Source organism: Acomys minous (assembly GCF_964271855.1).
Source record: "Acomys minous genome assembly, chromosome: 16".
NCBI classification, from domain to species: Eukaryota; Metazoa; Chordata; class Mammalia; order Rodentia; family Muridae; genus Acomys; species Acomys minous.
The window spans coordinates 37,153,226-37,173,463 of NC_140498.1; the positions used below are offsets into that span (position 1 = coordinate 37,153,226).

Here is a 20,238-nt window from a genome sequence, read left to right on the forward strand (position 1 = left end):
GAAGTCTGTGCAGCTACACCGGGTGGATAGAGGGTCAGAATGCCCTGACCAGTCCCGGGAGCCTCAGAAGAAAACAAAGTAAGAATAGAAAAGTCCGTTAAAAAAAAAAAAAAGTCCACGGTACGTGAAGGAAGCCAGACCCAAAGACCGCATGAAGCATGACTTCATTTATCTGACCGGTCCAGAAAAGGCAACGCTGTGGAGAGTCGGTTAAGGTTTGGCTCCTGCTTCCAGACCTGGGGAGAAACTGGAAGGAGCGATGAGGAATCTCACTGGCGTGATGAAAATGCCCAGAAAAAGAACTACAGTGGCAGTACTACAAGTGATTTGGGAAATTTGTCCCAAATCACGAGTGACTTTTGTTTTTGTAAGGTGTCGGGAGTGGGAGGTGGGGGGAAGTGTAAATTATATAGCAAAAAGGCTGCAATAAAAGGAGGTGCAACAGAACCAAAGCTACTTTGACACTTAGGTTAGGTGAGCTTTCCCTTCTTCTTCTGTCTAGCTACAGGGCCTCACACTGGCCTAGTGATGAATGACGACAGCAGCTGGGTTGTGCCCTTCCCCCACCACACTCTCTGGAACAACTTAAAATACAAACTAGGACGTTTGATAAATCGTGCTTGATGTATATATATATCAATTTGGAGTGGAGGTGTTTCGAGACAGGGTTTCTCTGTGTAGCCTTGGCTGTCCTGGACTCACTCTATAGACCAGGCTGGCCTCGAACTCACAGCAATCCACCTGCCTCTGCCTCCCGAATGCTGGGATTAAAGGTGTGCACCACCACTCCCGGCTGTGTATATTTCAATTGATGAGTCTGTTTTGATTGTTGTATTAGAAGCCTTTCTGTTTCTTTGAATCAGAACCTATCGGTAGTGAGAGTTTTGGTTTATCTAAAAACCCAGTTATGAGGCCAGGCTTGGTGGTGCATGCCTTTAATCTCAGCACTCAGGGAGGCAGAAGCAGGCAGAGCTCCGTGAGTTTGAGGCCAACCTGGTCTGCAAAGTGAGTGCAGGATAGCCAAGCCTAAACAGAGCAACCCTGTCTCAAACCACCCCCAAAAAAACCCCAAACAACAACAACAACCCAGTTATGTGATTATGTTTTAGGTTTTTTTGCTTTTTTGTTTGTTTGTTTTATGAGACAGAGTTTCTCTGTGTATCCTTGGCTGTCCTGGACTCACTTTGTAGACCAGGCTGGCCTCGAACTCACAGTGATCTACCTATTCTACCTGCCTCTGCCTCTGGAGTGCCAGGATCAAAGGATCAAAGGTGTGTGCCACCACACCGGCTTATGTAGTTTTTTAAATGTTTTAGTTTTAAATATTTATTTATTATTATGTATACCGTGTTCTATTTGCATATGCACCTGCACACCAGAAGAGGGCATCAGATCTCATTATAGATTGTTGTGAACCACCATATGGGTGTTGGGAATTGAACTCAGGACCTTTGGAAGAGCAGGCAGTGCTCTTAACCTCTGAGCCATCTTTCCAGCCCTTATGTTTTAGTTTTAATACCAGGTGTTGGAGAAAAGGCTGCTTCACAGCAGGTGATTATGATTTGCCTTGTGCACACTATCAGGGGCGTGATCATTGCCAGCTGCAAATAGTTTAATTCGGTGGACTCAGGAGAAGGTATAAATGGGAGAATCTCCCCCCCCCCCCAAGAGAGCCTGTGGTGGTTGCTGCTCCTCCTGTGGCTGCTGGGTCATCCTGCTGTCTTTGCTAGTCCTGTTTTGCTGGATATTCTGACAACAAAGACTGGACTTGCCTCAAGGAACTCTATATCCCTAATCATCAGGAAATAGCCTTCAGTGGCCTAAACCTCCCCCCCTTTCCCTCTAACCTGCTTTCTCTCCTATCTAGTGTTGAGGGGTTGAGCTATAAGAACCCAATAAAGGCCTGGTGTGGTGACGCACGTCTTCAATCCCAGCTCTCAGGAGGCAGGGGCAGGGGGATCTTCTTGAGCTCGGGCAAGCCTTGTCTACAAAGTGAGTCCAAGACAGCCAGGACTATTACACAGAGAAACCTTGTCTTGAAAAAGAAAAAACAGGGCTGCAGAGGTGGCTCAGAGCTTAAGAGCACTAACTGCTCTTCCAGAGGTCCTGAGTTCAATTACCAGCAACCATATGGTGGCTCACAACCATCTATAATATGATCTGGTGCTCTCTTCTGGCCTGTGGGTGTACATGCAGGCAGAGCACTGTATACATAACAATACACAGATAAAAAGATTTTTTTAAAAAGAAAAACAAAACAAAAAATATCCCAATAAAGTAGATTTTAAAAATCCACCAATATTTGTCCTTTACTATTTTTGTGTTGTTGGGTTTTGGGGGTTGTGCTGTTTGAGTCAGGGTCTCTATGTAGGCCTGGATGTCTCGTAACTTGAGGTTGGTCTCAAAAATCACAGAAATCCTCCTGCTTTGTGTGTGCCTCCGTGTGTGTGTGTGTGTGTGTGTGTGTGTGTGTGTGTGTGTGTGTTATGGAGGACAACTTCCAGCAGCTGGCTCTCTCCTCCCACAAGTGGGTCCTGGGGATTAACTCGGGCCTCCAAGCCCTACTGAGCCATCTCACTAGACCTGAATTTTTAAAAATACTCTCCTGTTGGGCTTAGATATTGAAAGTGTCTTCTCTCAACCTTCCATCCATATGTTAACTTTGCTGGTGGTGTCTCCTGTTGAGCAAGTATGTGTAAGATTGATGTGATCCACTGCTTTTATCTCACCTGAGTGTCGTATTTCCCTGCCACTGAGGATAGAACAGAACACAGGACTTTGTACATAAGAGACATGCTCTGTGAGGGAACTACACCCCCAGGTGAGCTAAATTTTTTTTTAATTAAAAAACAATTCAACTTGCCAGGTGGTGGCTGCGCATGCCTTTAATCCCAGCAGGCAAATCTCTGAGTTCAAGCCAGCCTGGTCTACAGGGTGAGTTTCAGGACAGCTAGGGCTACACAGAGAAACCTGTCTCAAAAAAACAAAAACAAAAACAAAGAAATCAACTTAAGGTGCTGGAGAGATGGCTCCTCAATGGTTAAGAGGAGATTCAGTGCCGGGCATGGTGACACACATCTGTAATCCCAGCACTTGGGAGGCAGAGGCAGGCAGATCTCTGTGAGTTTGAGGCCAGCCTGGTCTACAAAGTGAGTCCAGGACAGCCAGGATTATGAGAGAAAACCTGTCTCTAAAAGTAAAAAATAAATAAATAAATAAATAAATAAAAAAGAGGCAGATTTTATTCCTAACACCCACAGGGCAGTGCCCAGTCATCTGTTACTCAACTTCCATGTAATGTGACACAATCTTCTGACCTTCCCAGGCACTGCATGCAGGCAGTGCATAGACATACATGCAGGGGAAAACACCCATGCACATTCAAAGAAAAGCATCTTAGGCCAGGCAAGGTGGCACACGCCCTTGATCCTAGCACTCGGGAGACAGAGGCAGGTGGATCTCGGAGTTCAAGGACAGCCTGGCCTATCAACGTCCACACCAGCCTGTCTCAAAAGAACAACAATTGAGCTCATTGAGGCTTAATGTACCCAAAATAAAAATGCTCCCCTTAAGGTTCACAGTTCACGAGTTTGACAGTCAGCACAGTCAGGGTAGAGAATGTTTCCGATGCCTCTTCGGGCAATTCCATTCCCACGCCTTTCAGACATGACTTCTCCAGTGCTGGAGATGAAAGCCAGACCCTTGCCTCAGTGAGGCAGGTGCTCAGGCAGGCAGGAGCTGCAGTGGCTTGTGGTTAGCCTGTTTTAACGAAGCCTGTTTCTGAGGTTCGTCATGTTGCCTGTGTCCATGGCTCGTTCATCTTCATTATTAGCATTCTCCTATAGTCGTTAATACATTGTCCATTGGTGCTGAGGGACAATTGCTGTGGGGCTCCATCCATTTGGTTCTTTGTTTGTTTGTTTTGGTTTTGGTTTGCGAAACAGGGTTTCTCTGTGTAGCCTTGACTAGCCTGGGACTCGCTTTGTAGACCAGGCTGGCCTTGAACTCACAGCGATCCACCTGCCTCTGCCTCCCGAGTGCTGGAATTAAAGGCGTGTGCCACCACTACCCGGCTCTCGTCAGAGTCTTTTTGTGGAAATGATGGCGTTCAGGACATATGGCTGCAAAAACACTTACTTTGTCCAGCTTCATCCAATGGGTCCCCACTCTGTCCCTGAAGGAAGGGACATGGAGGCACAGAGATGCTGAGAATGAGCTGAAGTGGCCCCTTAAAGCCATCAGGTAATCCTTTCTGACCTGCAGTCACACTTCCCTACAAGTGAGTTTCCATTCTTCACCAAACCTAAATGTTGCACAAACGCATCTCTTTCTTTGTGTCTACAGTCCCTTGTGAGCACTCCCGTTCACATACAACCTAACTAGCCGTCGTGATGGTGCTCCCCTGCCTGTAACCCCAGCATCCAGGAAGCAAAGCCTGGGCTACACAGTGAGCTCCAGGCATCCTGAGACACAGCAAGGCCCTGTCTCAAAAAATTAAAATAAACAACAACAAAAAAAAAACCCAACAAGCCAGGCAGTGGTGGTGCATGCCTTTAATCCCAGCACTCGGGAGGCAGAGGCAGGTGGATCGCTGTGAGTTCAAGGCCAGGCTGGACTACAAAGTCAGTCCAGGACAGCCAAGGCTACACAGAGAAACCCTGTCTCGAAAAACCAAAATTAATTAATTAATTAAAATTAAAAACCACACGTCAAGTAAGCTGGGCGGTGGTGGCACACAACTTTAATCCCAGCACTCAGAAAGCAGAGGCAGGTGGATCTCTGGGCTACACAGTCTCAAAAATAAACAAACAAACCGAACAAATAAAATGCAATAAACAAACGTGTGCCATTTGCTTATTAATCTGCCTTTGATTTTACTAATTTTGTGGAAAATTTTCCACATCAAGTGACTCTCTGCTGCCACTGCTGGGGTGTCCTACAGGACCGCTTAATTCTGACACTGGGAGTTATCATAGACCCCAAGGTGAAGGGATCTGTCTTGAAAGATAGCCACCCCCCAACACTCCAGTCATAAGTCCAGGGTGTCACCTAGGTTTTTGGCCAACCAATCATAACATCAGAGGTTCCCATGAATTATAAATTAGATAGAACTGTGTGTATGGACACATGTATGTGTCTATCCCATATGCATGTACGTCCATGCACATATATATTTGCATATAGACAGATAATCAAGTATGATAGGAGTGTTGTGGGCTGGAGAAGGCAGTCCAGTGCCATGGCGCACACACACACACTTGTGTATATACACATTCACACAATAACCAATAACATTTAAAAACACAAAGTGTGGGCCAGGTGTGGTGGCACAAGCCTTTAATCCCAGCACTCTCAGGAGGCAGAGGCAGGCAGATCTCTGTGAGTTCAGAAGCAAAATTGTAAGAAAAAGAAACATACAAATGTGAAAAATGAAAGGATTTACGAAATATGATAAATGTAGATCTGGTGGTTCCTGATTGAAATAGCTCTTCAGACCTCTCTGTCTCTCTCTTTGGTTTTCTTTTTTGTTTGTTTGTTTGTTTGTTTTTGTTTTTATTTTGTTTTTCAAGACAGGGTTTCTCTGTGTAGCCTAGACTTTGTAGACCAGGCTGGCCTCGAACTCACAGCGATCCCCCTGCCTCTGACTCCCGAGTGTTGGGTTAAAGGTGTGTGCTACCATGCCCGACTTTTTTTTTTTAAGATATATTTATTATTTATACAGTATCCCACCTGGATGTGTGCCTTCCTGCCAGAAGAGGGCACCAGATCTCATTATAGATGGTTGTGAGCCACTATGTGGTTGCTAGGAATTAACCTCAGGACCTTTGAAAGAACAGCCAGTGCTCTTGACCTCTGAGCCATCTCTCCAGCCTCCAATCTTGTTTTTGTTTGTTTGTTTGTTATTTGTTTTTGTTTTTTTTCTTTTTTATATTTTTAATTGAAAAATGAAATCACTCATATTACATTTCAATTGCTATCCCATCCCATGCATCCTCCCATTCCTCCCTCCCTCCTGCTTTCACCCCATTCCCCTCCCCTATGACTGTGACTGATGGGGACCTCCTCCCCTTGAATATGATGCTAGGGTATCAAGTTTCTTCTTGGTAGCCTGCTATCCTTTCTCCGAGTGCCATTGGGCCTGCCCATCAAGGGAACATGGCCAAATATGGGGGACCAGAGTTCGTGTGAAAGTCAGTCCAGTCCAGGAAAGAGAGTCCAGGACAACCAAGACCACACAGAGAAACCCTGTCTCAAAAACCCTGTCTCCTCTCCTAATCTTGTTTTTAAAGACAGGGTTTCTCTGTGAAACAGCCCTGGCTGTCCTGGAACTCGATTTGTAGACCAGTCCAGCCTTGAACCTACAGAGATCTGTCTGCCTCTACCTCCAGAGTGCTGGGACTAAGGGTATGTGCCATCATTCCCAGAATGCTCTTCAGACTCCCAAGAAACCATTAGGGAAACGCTGACTTGATATTTAGGGTGTTCAAGGGGACTGACAATCTACAGGTGTGATAAAGTTGAGCCCCTCCCCCCAGTTTTTAGAATATATACTCAAATATTTGCCCATAACTGTTTGGTCTGAGACTTGGTTCCAAATAACCCAGGAACTATGATGAATGAACACAGAGGAGGAGGGCCTGGTCTGAACTGATCACTGGTGACCTGAGTGACGAATGTTCCAAGCTTGAGCCTACTGTGTTCTCCTCTGGACACGCCTGGGACAGTCTATTATGAAAAAAAGAAAAAAAAAACAGAAGGAAAACAGAGGTGGTTGTGCTAATCCAGCCTCCTGCTTTGACTTCTGGCTCACTGTTCTTTGGTCTTTTAAAAAATTCCTCCTCAGCCGGGCGGTGGTGGTACACACCTTTAATCCCAGAACTAGGGGAGGCAGAGGCAGGAGGATCTCTATAAATTCAAGACCAGCCTGGTGTACAAAGACAGTCCAGGACAACCAAGACCACACAGAGAAACCCTGTCTCAAAAAAAAGAAAACTTCCTTCTTGAGCCATGTGGTTGCGCACGCCTTAAGTCCCAGGGCTCAGGAGACAGAGGCACATGAATCTCTGAATTGGAGGCAAGCCTGGTCTACAAAGTGAGTTCCAGGACAACCAGAACTACACAGAACCCTCTCTCAAACAACAACAAAAAAAAAATCCTTACCTGAGCATGGGTGGTGAACACCTTTAATTCCAGCATTAAGGAAACAGGCAGGTGTATCTCTGTGAGTTCAAGATCAGCCTGATCTACATAGTTTCATGTGGGCCAAGATAATAGTATCTGTGTATGTGTGTATACATATATATACACACATATATGCATATGTAATTTATATTTATATAAAATTTATTTATTCATATAATTCAATATAATTTATGTTAATATATTTACATATAATTTATATATATAATTTAAACATTTATATAGACATACATTCCTTCTCTTTGGCTTTAAATTAGTATACTTGTTGGAGGATCTTTCTGTACTTGTGTATGTGTGTTTGCACTTTTCTTCCTAATGAGCATATACCATCTAGGTTGGCTCCCAGACCCGCTTTGGCACTCGGCTCAGATGACCCCTTCTCGTCTAAGCAGCCTGTGATTAGAACGGCTGCTTTAGGAGTGGAGGAAAAAAGCTACGAGAAGTCAGGAGGCATCCACAGCGAAACTGGTGAACGGTGAGAAGACACATCATCCACACTCCCATTGTCCTCTCCAGGTCTGCCAGGTCATGACGGAACCCCATGCAACATTCTAGTTCTGAGGCAGAAGGCTCCATTTCGTGTCAGGTAGCCAGAGTCTCTGGCTGGCTGAAAGTTGCCAACATGAAACTGAAGCACGGGTCTTTTCTGTGGTACCTTTACCTGGACAAAATCTACTGCTTGTTGTCTTTGAGAAACGTGAAGGCCTTGATGGAGTACTTTCACCTTCTGGATGCTCATCACAGGAACACTTTGAATGGTCGGTCAGCCGCGTAATGTCATCGTCCCCGTCTTCTCCCCCTCCCCCTCCCCCCCAATCCCCGCCCCGTCCCTGCCTCCAACCCCAACCGAAAACTATCTCTTTCACATTTACTTCATATTGTCAGGGAAACCTAGAGAGGAACTGCCAATAGAGCTGAAACTGAAGGCACTTCAGTGCAGGGGATGAAAGTACAGGCTCTGGGGGCGACCTGCGCTCTACCCACAATTCCTTGGGGCTTCGATGAGCATGCCATCTCCTCCTTCAGGCTCAGTTTCTTCCTCTACCCTCTCGTGTCTGTCCTTGCCCCCACCATCCCGCACCACTGTGAGTCATGTCCCCCTTGTGTCCCCTCCTCTGTCATTCCTCTTCCTCCCCACAGGGACCTTTCCCACTTTCATGTTATTTTGTTTTGTTTTGTCTTTGGGTCTTTGGGACCCACTGATTTTAACCAGGTTTGTCTCTGTCTAATGGTACTTGTGAGTTACCAAAAATATTGCCCAAGCCGGGTGTGGTGGTGCACGCCTTTAATCCCAGAGCTCAGGAGGCAGAGGCAGGCCGACTCAGTTGCAGAGTAGATGGGCAATATTTTTATTTTTGGTTTTTGGTTTTTTAAAATTTTTTTCTTCCTCGCCCCCCCCGCCTCCCTGCCCCCCCCCACTCCCCCACCTCCCCACCCCCCCCGCAGATAGGATCTCTCTTTGTAGCCTTAGATGTCCTGGACTCGGCTTTGTAGACCAGGCTGGCCTCGAACTCACAGCGATCTGCCTGTATCTGTCTCCCAGAGTATTAGGATTATAGGTGAACCAGTTTTTTGGTGTTTTTTTTTTTTTTTTTTTTTTTTTTGGTTTTTTTTCGAGACAGGGTTTCTCTGTGTAGCCTTGGCTGTCCTGGACTCACTTTGTACACCAGGCTGGCCTCGAACTCACATCAATCCACATGCCTCTGCCTCCCAAGTGCAAAAATAATTTTTTTATTTAAAAAAAAAACAAACAAAGCCAGTGTGGTGGCGCACGCCTTTAATGCCAGTGCTTGGGAGGCAGAGGCAGGAAGATCACTGTGAGTTGGAGGCCAGCTTGGTCTACAAAGTGAGTAAAAAAAAATAATTTTTTTGTTTGTTTTTTGTTTTTTGAGATAGGTCTTACTATGTAGCCTTGCTTAGCTTGGAACGCAGAGATCCATCTGCCTCTGCCTCCCGAATGCTGAGGTTAAAGGTGTGCGCCGCCACAGGCAGATCTTCGGTGAAGATTTTTGATTCCATTCAGTCTTAAAAAAAAAAACAAAGAGTAACAAGGGAGGGGCTGTAGCTCGGTAGTAAACGTATTTAGCATGGGTGCAGGCGCCAGCGCTGCAAATAATGAAACCAGAACAGTGAACTGACGACACCTTTTCCTCGCAGTGTCATGCCTCGCTGTCCTGTGTGCATACAGATGGGCAGAACATGTGATACAGTCTTCCTCCTCCCAGATAAGACAGTGTCTGGCACCAAGGTGTCCCTCAGAAAGCTAAGCCACACTGTCTCCCTGGGACATTTATGGCACAGAGTCTTGTCTCCCTAGTAACCAAATAATTCCCCAATGACACAATGCCCAGGAGGTCCAAGCCTGCTATCTGATTACCAAGGGTAGAGACAGTGACCTGAAAGAGGGGCAGCACAGCTTTACGATTTGCTTCCTGAGAGAACAACTCCAGGCCTTGGGGACTTGGGTGGCCAGAGTCATCTTGCTGCAAAACAGCATCGATTCCATAGCTACAGGGTCCCCCAGGGCACATCTCCAGGAGCACCTTACCATCTCTACGAGTGTACAGTAAGATGCTCTGAGGGTCCACACCTGGTGGGGCACACAGGAGGAACCGGAAGTGGCCATGAGGCCAAAACTGACATGTGACTGTAGGCTCATTGTGCTCCGGCTTCCTGCTTCCAGCGGGATATTCCAAATGACATAGGTGACCCATTTTATACACTCAGTGGAGCCCAGAGACAGTTTCTGGTTGGTCTTCTCCACCCCCCCACCCCCCACCCCCACTTAAAACATTTTCAAATCCAGGCATGGTGGCACACACCTTTAAAGCACTCGGGAGGCAAGAGGCAGGTGGATCTCTGTGAGTTTGAGGCCAGCCTGGTCTACAAAGTGAGTCCAGGACAGCCACGGCTGACACAGAGACACCTTGTCTCGAAAAACCAAACCCCCCCTCCCCCCTAAAAAAAACAAAACAAAAAACCAACCAACCAAACACAAAATGTTTTTTTCAAAAATATTTTATGTGTATGTTTGGCTGCATGTATGTCTGTATACCACTTTTGCCCTTGGAGGGCAGAAAGGAGCATTGTGTCCCCTGGACTCAAAGCTATAAACAAATGCGAGCAGTCATGTGGGTGCTGGGCATTGAACTTGGATTAGAGCAGCCAGTGCTCTTAACTGCTGAGTCATCTCTCAGGGGTGTGTGTGTGTGTGTGTGTGTGTGTGTGTGTGTGTGTGTATGTGTATGTGTGTGTGTTTGTGTGTGTCTGTGTATATCTGTGTCAGTGTGTGTGTGTCTGTGTGTCTATGTGTGTGTATATCTGTGTGTGTATGTCTTTGTGCATCTGTGTCTCTGTGTGTGTGTGTATCTGTAAGTATGTCTGTGTGTGTCTATGTGTGTGTGTGTCTGATGTGTGTATACGTGTATGTCTCTGTGTGTGTGTGTGTCTGTGTCCAGGACAGTCAAGGATACACAGAGAGACCCTGTCTCGAAAAAACAAAACAAAAACAAACAAACAAAAAAATTCAATTCTGCTTCTGAAACAAGATAACAGAAGAGCGACCAGAGATGCATTATGATAGCAAAAACAGAAATAAATGTGGCTGCAGATGTGTGCCCGTATGTGTCTGTCACTCACTCCTAGTACCAATAGATTATTTACTTACTCAGTTTTGAACTAGAAAGAGAAAAAGGTGTGCCTGACTTACAGTTCCAGGTCACGGCCCATCACTGTGCTGCTCCCGTCTTGCCCCAGCTGTAAGGCCGGTGAGTGGGATGACAAGAGCCTTCCTGCTCTATAAGTTGCAGTACTTTCCTTGGCTGTGTCTGCTTGAATGAGTTAACTAATGCACAAAGACGTGGCTTCGCTGTCATATGTGCATGGCCTTCCCAGGCTGACTCACATGGGAACCCCAACTCTGCCACTCAGACCCCACAGTCCACCATCAGCCACGTCACACCTGGGAGCACACACACAAGACCCCCAAAGCAGTTGATGTGCTTGCAGTGGGTGCCACCACCTTCCTTGTCAGGTTCTCAGGGTTTGCTGGGACCTGACACCCAAAAGTGCTTAGCATACAGGGAAGGCTCCCTGCCCCCCACAGCCAGAAGCCTTTGTTGTGAATGAGCATGAACACTCTAGAGGGACTCTTCTCATATGAGAGCAGTGACTTTTAAATTTCCCATTCAGATGAAAAGAATCATGGGAAATTTTGTAAAAATTTATTTTATGTATCTGTGTGTGCATCGTGTGTGTGTGGGGGGGCACATGTGTGCACTGGAAGGTCAGAGGCCAACTTTGGGTAGTCCATTGTCTCCTTGCACTTTTACATATGTCCTGGAAATCAAAACCAGGTCTCCAGGCTTGCATGACAAATGTCTCCTGGCAGAGCCACCGCTCCAACCCACATGCTAACATCTTTAACAAAGAATAAAGCCTGCCTTCTTCTATCAAAGACCACTCTGTCACTCATCAGCACCTTGCCTGTCATTGGTGACATGTGCAAAGTCATCGTACCTGGGGTCAGGAGCCAAGCACTGAGCAGCACCATAAAGTCAGGCATGTAACTCAACAGGTCAGTCAGCTTCCATAACGCGACACACTGCTTTCCCACAGCAAGGGTAACGAAAGGCTTGAGTTGTGGAAGGTTTAGCATGAAGCCAGAAATAGTATTGTCATTTTCCTTCCCAGTACATCTTCCAATGCTACTGTATTTTTTTCCCCCTTCAAGGCAGGCTTTCTCTGTGTAGCCTTGGCTGTCCTGGACTCACTTTGTAGTCCAGGCTGGCCTCGAACTCACACCGATCCACCTGCTTCTGCCTCCCGAGTGCTGGTATCAAAGGTGTACGCCACCACGCCTGGCTTGCCACTGCATTCTTATGCGCCTCCTGATCCAGTGTATCAGGACTGCACTGAAACAATCCATCTTGTCTTCCTCTCCTCCCCTAGATGTGCTGTTCTTTCATTTCCTCCAACACGTGACTAACCTGAAAGGCACACAGATCAAGATTATATTTGACATGCTGGACTGGGCGGCTATAGGAGAGATTGGTTTTGACCAGTTCTATGTGTTGGTTTGCATACTGCTGTCACATGAGGCAAGTACCGGGGTTGCCCTGGGGCAGGGGCAAGGGTTGGGCTGCCCCCTTCTTGTTAAAGCTGACAGTGATGGTGAGCACAGTGGAACACATCGCTACAAGGTAAAGGGGAAATTCATTTTTGGTTCCTAAATAGACCATCAACCTGGACATTGCAGTGCCTTCCTGACTTCTCTCTGCAGCTGCCACCTGCCTTTGGCCCTCCCACACTGCCTCTCACTGTAAGGGAAATGTTGCCCCTGCCCACCTTTCTTGGCCTACCTGTCCTCCATTGGGCTTCAAAGCACCACCAGCCATCCCAAGTACCCTGCTGACTCCTGACCTTGGTCCTTTGGCTCAGAGAATTTTCTGTGTTCCACCCTTTTCATGACACATCAGCTTGTGCATGGTGGCAGTTAAGCTTGTGAATAAGTAGAACTGGTCCTTACGGAAGGTTCCCGCGAAGCAGGGCCTTACGTGAGCCTTATCCCTCCTTTAGCCCTTTCCCCAAGTTTGGGAGTTTGCCTTTTGCTCTGATCTCTCTAGGGAATGTTTTGTGGGCTATACAAACCTTGGTGTAATAAGGGTAGTACCAATATGTTCACACACTTCTCTCAAAATAGAACCATCTGGAAGATCAATTTATGTACCGCCATGCCCGGCCAGTCTTTGACCTGCTAGATTTGGATGGGGAGTTGCAAATAGGTGCAGAAAACTTTGACATGTACAGATTTCTCTTCAACATTAAAAAGCAGGAACTCCGAGACCTTTTCCGTGACTTTGACATCACAGGTGACCGAGTAAGTGCAGATTCATGAATTGTGGGGCACAGGGCCACGCCCTACACCAGTGGTGGGGATGATATGGAGGAGGCCGGCAACAGGCCGGGACTAGAAGAACCGAGATAAAGAGGGTCTGGCAGAGAAAGGATTGGCTAAGTGCCACATCATGTGGCAAGGACACACAATCACAAAGCTTTCAAGGAGGTAGACTACCATGGCATTTATAGACTTGGATAAGCAGAAATTCTATGATAGAACCAAGTAAGAAAAATCCTGAAAAATCCCTGGGAAGATGGCGATTTCTGCCTATGTAAAGGGAAGCAGACGACCACAGTGGGTGACCCACGACAAAATGACCCTGTTCCTATGGTCTGCAACAGTCTTGACTGTTCCTCGGCACTAGGCCACAGTCAGCCTGTAACTGCCCTAACTCCTACACCTTTAACTTTCCAAGAGTCCAAAGTAACACACGGTTACCACCTTACTAAACCTTTTTGTAATATTTTTCTCCCTCTCCATAAAAGCTGCTTAATTACAAGGAATTTAAGCTGTATACAATCTTCTGCACTGACAAATCCATAGACAGGAAGAAAAGGAGAAAAGAAAGACAGGAAGAGAGAGAGAAAGAGAAAGAGAAAGGGAAAGAAAAAGAGAAGTATTATCACCTAAAGAAGATGTATTCATCTAGGCTGAGCCAGAGGAGTCTCCTATGATACACAAGTGAATATAACTAAATAAAATTAACATGGTCACACTGCCGTAGAGCATCAAAGTGTTTATCTTTAATGTATGTATGTATGTATGTATGTATGTATGTATGTATGTATGTAGACAGGTATGCATGTATGTATGCATGTGTGTAGACAGGTATGTATGTATGTAGACAGGTATGCATGTATGTATGTATGTATGTATTGAGACAGGGTCTCATAGTGTTGCATGTCCAACTAGGCCAGACTTCTCCTTAAATTTTAAGCTAGCAAATCCTGTTTTTGTTTTTTGTTTGAGACAGTGTTTCTCTGTGTAGCTGGGGCTGTCCTCAAACTCACCAAAATCTGCCAGCCTTTGCCTCCTGGAGTGCTGGGATTACAGGTGTGCGCCACTACGCCCAGCAGGAATGTTTAATGTTAATCATAACTGCACTCTAAATTTCTTAGGAATAAGGTAGAAGATTCAAGAAACAGCATTTATGGCATTCTAACTAACCTCTAGGCACCAGTGAGTTTGAGGGTCTTCAATACCAGATATGATAATATCATAATCAAACCTGGTTATGGCACCGATGTGCAAGAATACAGCTCACCTAAGATCCTTATCTGCAAGTCAAACTGGGAATCATGAAACCAGGTTACTGTGAAACCTCATCAACAAACGGGGGACCTGGTTAACACGTTTTTGAGCAGGATTAATGCGACTTCTCCCTATGGTACCACAGTGAGACGGGAACCAGGAAAAACTAGACCCCAGGTGGTTACTTCAGTCCTTGCTATAGAGATAGAAAGGACTTCCAGGTAGACTGGGACATTATGCACCTTGCAGGCTGGTACTCCAAAGTGGTGGGGGTGGGGGGATGAGGGGGAGAAGCCAGCCTGAGAAGGGCCAAACCAAAAGGTCTCACCACTAAACTTATTTTTAGTTAGGTTTTTTTTTTTTTTTTTTTTTTTTTTTAGGCAGCCTAGGTGGCTTTGGTCACGGGACAGCTTTAGGATCTAGGTGCAATTCTTAGGAAAGATACTCCAGAGGTCTCTCCTCACAGAGATGGTCTTGGGCTGTGTAAAGGATTAACAACTTCTGGAGCAGACGCAGCACTATATTTTACTCAGGATGGGGGAGGGTGGGGAGGAGAGCGGAGAGCTGAAGAGTAGGTAGTTATTTGCAACAGGGGAGTGTGTGTGTCTGTGTGTGTGGGGGGGACTGTAAGGGTATAATGAACACAACAGCAGAGCTATTTTTAGATATTAAGTGTGTGTTATAGCACATGTCGAAGTCAGGACAACTTGTAGTTGGTTCTGATCCTTCCATGTAGGTTCTAGGGGTCAAACTTAGGTTCTTAGGTTTTGGAACAAGTGCCTTTACCTGTTGAGTTATCTGACATCCCATCATTCCCTTTTAAAGCATGTTCAAATCGGCACTTGGGAGGCAGAGGCAGGCGGATTACTGTGAGTTAGAGGCCAGCCTGGTCTGTAAAGTGAGTCCAGGACAGCCAAGGCTACACAGAGAAACTATGTCTTGAAAAACCGGAAAAAACCACAACAAAACAAAACCTAAAATTCAAACAAACCAGTAAACTAATACTGTGTTGGGACTAGGAATACAAAGAAAACAACCAATCCGAGCCTGCTTTGTTCCATGGAGTTTTATTTTAGATTTACGTAATGTGTGTATTTTGCTCACATGCGTGTCTGTACACCATGGGAGTGCTAGCTGCCTTCGGAGGTCAGAAGATGGCATTGAAGCTGGAGTTACGGGGAGTTGTGAGGAACCATGCTGGTGCTGGGGATTGAACCCACAAGAATAAGTGCTTTTAACTGCTGAGCCATCTCTCCAGCCCCTGCTTTTTTTTTCCCCCCTAGTGACTTAAATGAGTCAATAGGGCCTGGCATGTGTAAGAGTATGACATGTCTGGGGTCCTGGGTTCCATCCTGTGTGTCAGTGCAGTTTTCACACTCCATTACACTCCTAGTCACTGGGTAAGATGCTGGTCTGGTGAAGGTTCCAGCCTAGGGACACAGGCAGATTCCTCCACATCCCTGTCAGCTAGAAGGACCTTAAGTGGGCACTAGCTTAGCAAAGTAATGCTTGGTTCTCACGTCTCCTCCCCATCCTAGGCCTCATGCCTCAAGACTAGGCAAGGCCAAGTTGACTGTGTCCAACCTTTAATGCATCACTCAAGCTCTTGCCACAGAACTAGAGAAGACGATCTAACAGGCCACATTACAAGAGACCCCAACAGCAGTCACAGAACACTAGCTGTCTCCAAAGATGGTATCAGCTGGACTCCCTAAGTAAAATATATCACAGATGGGACCAGCTGAGTGACGGCCATTTGTTAGGACTACCTTTCCCCCACCACGGCCAAGATAGATGGAAATTACCAAGTAGCTTCAGGAAAAGGGTCCATTGTCTTGCTCTGTTCCTTACACACACACACACACACACACACACACACACACACTCAACAATGAATAAGTGAGAGAAAACTAAGCAAGTCAGTATCCATTGGAGTGGGGAAGGCCCTTTGAAGTAACCAGAGGCCATAAAAGGCAAACAGATTGTTAACTCACTTATATAGGCCTGGCTGGCTGAGAACTCACTAGGTAAACTAAGCTGCCTCCCAACTCAGTTTGCCAGGATTAGAGGTGTGTGCAACCACACCTTGTGGGACTCAGATTTGACTAGGAAACACTTGAAAATTCTGCACACACACAAAAATAAGGCACCCCCCCATTGTTTGGGTATGTGAATGCAGAGGTCAGAAGTGACACTGGGTGATTATGACTGTCAAGGTAGGTCTTTCACTGAAGCAGAAGGTCCCCAATTTGGCCCAACTGGCTGAGTGTGGAACTCCAGGCCTCCTGCATGTCCTCAGCAGTACAGCAGGCAGTACTTAGCCACTTTCAACACCCAGGCAAACCTGTTTAGACCAGCGTTGCTGAAGCAGAGCTCTAAGTGGCCGGTTGCATGCAGTGGGGCAGAATTTGGTGGTCATGATCTCACCACTGGCTTTAGAGAGAAAGCCTCCCACTTCCCCACAGGATGTGAGGGACTGCTACTGTATGAAGGAATAAAGGCAAAGACAAAGAGAAAAGTGGAACTTTTTTTTTATATATAAAAAAGCACAAAACCCCTACATACTAAAATTATACACATCAAGTATTGATTCAATCTTACATCAGTCTATTGACAAGTTCCAGCACCTAGTTTTTTTTCTCACCACACCTGGAGGATCGTTATTCAAAGTATATGTTCCTTTAAAATAAAAACAAAAATTCTTAGAGAGGACAAACCCTCAAAAAACAAACAAGACCTTTGACCAAACATAGGTTGTTGGTGATAACATCAAATTCCCTTTAGAAAGGTAACAGGTTTAAACACTCTTTTCCAGTTGATAGACTTTGAGAGATATGGTTATTCAATGTGACAAACAAATCAGCCTTCTTGATGGTAGGGCGATGCACTGAAATACCGTACCCCTGCACATGAGAACGTGAGCCATCCTCCTTTGTTGTTAGAGCTGTGTGCTCCTCCTGAATTTGGACTCAGCCACCATCAAATCTAAATTAGGTGCAGTCACCAATTTAAAAATGAACACTTTAGAGAGGGGGTTAGAGTTCTCAGAAACATGTTACAGTATAGAAAAAATTTAACAGGTTATAGGAAATTTAATTCCACTTTAACATTACATTTTAAACTAGCTAGCAGTTTCATTTTGCCACTAAAATCATGAATGGTGTTTTACATCCAATAGTTATTGGAGGTTTGCTATTTCCACACTGAGAAGAGCAAAGAACCTTCTTTCATCTACTGCTCATACCTCACAAACTCTCAAAGATTTAGTGTGGCACATGTTAGCCCCCTTGAGAAAGTGTCTTACTATGTAGCTCTGGCTGGCCTGGAACTAGCTATGTATTCTGGGCTGGTCTCAAATTCTGAGATCTGCTTGCTTCTGCCTCCCACGGCCTGGGATTAAAGACAGGTCCTACCATGGGCAGAAGAATCAGCATTTAAGAGGCTCCAGATTAAATACAACCTTTGGCAGCTTTCTCCAGCCTTCTCCAGAGAAGGAAATGCTGGTTCAATGTGTCCATCCCTTAGCCTTGCGTACAGACAGTGGTTAGTTCATCTTTGCTGGGAAGGTGCAGGAAGAACGCTGCCCCTCCACAATGACCAGTGAGAGTGAGGTGAAAATACTCCACACTAGAGCCAGGTGCCACCACCTATTCTCACCAGTATTGTTTAAGTGACACTAGTAAACTGTCACACTTGAAAGTTTTGAACTGGAATTTTCCTCAAGGCTGAGACTAGGCACAGGTTTTCCAGGAAAGGCAGAGAGGGCTTTACTCACATCCCCTGCAGGCACGAAAGAGGATTGCTTTTAGAATATTCCGGAGTGGAAGCAGCTATACTCCATTTCTGTGTAGCCTGGCCCAGAAACATAAAGGTGGGGCCAGTCAGCTCCACAAATGGCCAAACAGAGCGGCAGGACCAGTGAAGGCATCCCACAGAAGCTAGCTGTCAAGCCCAGGTGCCAAAGACATTTTAAAATTACTGTGCAGCAAGACGAGACTTCCCAACTGCTTGACTGAATTACCGCCCAGTGTGCCAGGGGTGCCTGCTGCCAGCTGGACCGCAGCAGAACTGGGTGGATGTGAATAAGGACCATGACTGGGAGGGGAGGGGAAGCAACACTGACAACCCCCAGTCTCCACTGCCTCCTGATGGTGCAGGAATACAAACAGAGAGGGACAAAACCCTCTGCTCTTTTAGGTTCCATCAGAAAACAAAACAAAAACCCCCAAACAAAATACAAACAAAACCGAAAAAGGTTTGTTTTATAACTGTTATTGATGGTTCTGGAAATATAATTTGACATATATGTTAAAAATTCTGTATCCAAAAGGTGCTTGGTGCTGTACCTGATGGGTCTGCTGTCTGTTTACACTCCAAATCATTTAAATACAGCCATTACATAGTTGATACATGTTTTAAAATAAATGGTTATCTATTTCTTAACTGCCTTTCAAATTAGAAATTGTAATTACAGGAGTCTCAGAGGCTGGCTCTGTGTGTTTTATTATATTTGTTGGTCTCCATCACAGATGGAATTTTTCACTGGTAATTCCTCAGAACTAAATCCATTCATAGGGAATTCAGAGCAGTGAAAATAAATTTCACGCTATAGAATAGGAAATAGTAACAATAAAAAGGAGCCAAGGGATCTAGAGAGCAGGAAGCCCAGCTCAGTTCTCCACTGGTGTTGGGTTTTGCACAGGCTGGCTCACTATAACCTGCACCACATAGTCTTTGGGGATCTTCAGCTCCTCAAGCTTCATCTTATCGGTGAGAGGCCGCCCAGAGAAGAACCACCGCTGGCTGCCTGGCTCCACGCCCTCTGTGGCGTGCAAGCGCCTCTTCATGTGGAACACCGTGTCTGTGCTGCGCACCACAAGCTTGAGGTCTCTGCCTGTGGAGAGGCGCAGACGGAGCTGAGATTCATGGCCAGAGTTGGGAGGCGGCTCAGGGATGTCCAGAGTCTCTATGTCACTCTTTTCCTCTATCATGTTGACTGGTGGTGCCAAGCAATAGACGGGCAGCTGGTATCGGTTCCCCAGCTCATCGTAGCACTCTGTCAGTGCACCTGCAGAGAAAGGGGGTAGGTGCAGTTTCAGTGAGTGTGCTTCTACTCAGTGCAGTCAGCCTCAACCCACAGCACTCTCATCTCAACCTCTAACAGGTATGCTGCTCAAGAACCAGTAGGTTAGGGAAGAGAAAGCTCCTAAGAGGCTCAATCAGGTGGGGGCCTGTTGAGTTTATCGCTGCAATCCCCACTCCCTCACTGCAAATATCAGGAAAACTTGTGCGTCTACCAGCAGCAGCAAAAGAAACCACACACAGTATGCATCAGGTGTAGCTACACCTATATGGACATTAAAAGTCTAACAATACTATGAAAACATTATACCTACAAGTTGGATTCACTAGATGAAACTGACTTTTTCTGAAAAGAATACTCTCCCGAAGCTTATGAACAGAGATAATCTAAACATGCCCTATCAAGAGAAATTGAATAAATAATAACTTTTTAAAACAGGAAGCATATTAATAATAATAAAAAAGCATGAAGCACCAACTCCAGATGGGATCAACGGTGAATTCTGCTGAACAATAAATTATAACAACCTATTTTCACAAGACAGAAGAGAAATTTCCTAATTCATTCTATGAGACAAACATTACCTTAGTGCTAAAGGAACAAAACAAATACCTCTACAGACTAATATCTCATGAACAGACTGAAAAATCTTCAACAAAATATTAGGTAAATCAAATACAACACTATAGAAAAAACTATATGCCATTCCAAGGCAGACTTTATTCTAAATATTCAAGACTAGTTCAACCTTCAGATATTACCTAATTCACAGCATTAGGTTAAACAAGAAAAAAAAAATCAGCAA

The 20,238-nt window shown here is 45.6% G+C and overlaps 2 protein-coding genes across 4 annotated transcripts in view; one reads left to right on the forward strand and one right to left on the reverse strand.

The window, feature by feature from the left end:
• Positions 1-7,745: 7,745 nt before the first annotated feature.
• On the forward strand, positions 7,746-13,835 carry EFCAB9 (EF-hand calcium binding domain 9). The gene is made up of 4 exons (XM_084763375.1): positions 7,746-7,958; positions 12,151-12,299; positions 12,902-13,078; positions 13,585-13,835. The coding sequence occupies exons 1-4, from the start codon at positions 7,823-7,825 to the stop codon at positions 13,771-13,773; spliced, it is 651 nt and encodes a 216-aa protein (XP_084619501.1). The 5' UTR covers positions 7,746-7,822; the 3' UTR covers positions 13,774-13,835.
• Positions 13,836-16,864: 3,029 nt separating this feature from the next.
• The window catches only part of UBTD2 (ubiquitin domain containing 2), a 70,258-nt gene continuing 66,884 nt past the window's right edge, over positions 16,865-20,238 (reverse strand). For all 3 annotated transcript variants that reach the window (XM_084763376.1, XM_084763378.1, XM_084763377.1), the window contains exon 3: positions 16,865-19,418. In XM_084763376.1, coding sequence (XP_084619502.1) covers positions 19,021-19,418 — 398 coding nt within the window. In that variant the 3' untranslated portion in view covers positions 16,865-19,020. The remainder of the gene's footprint in view (positions 19,419-20,238) is intronic.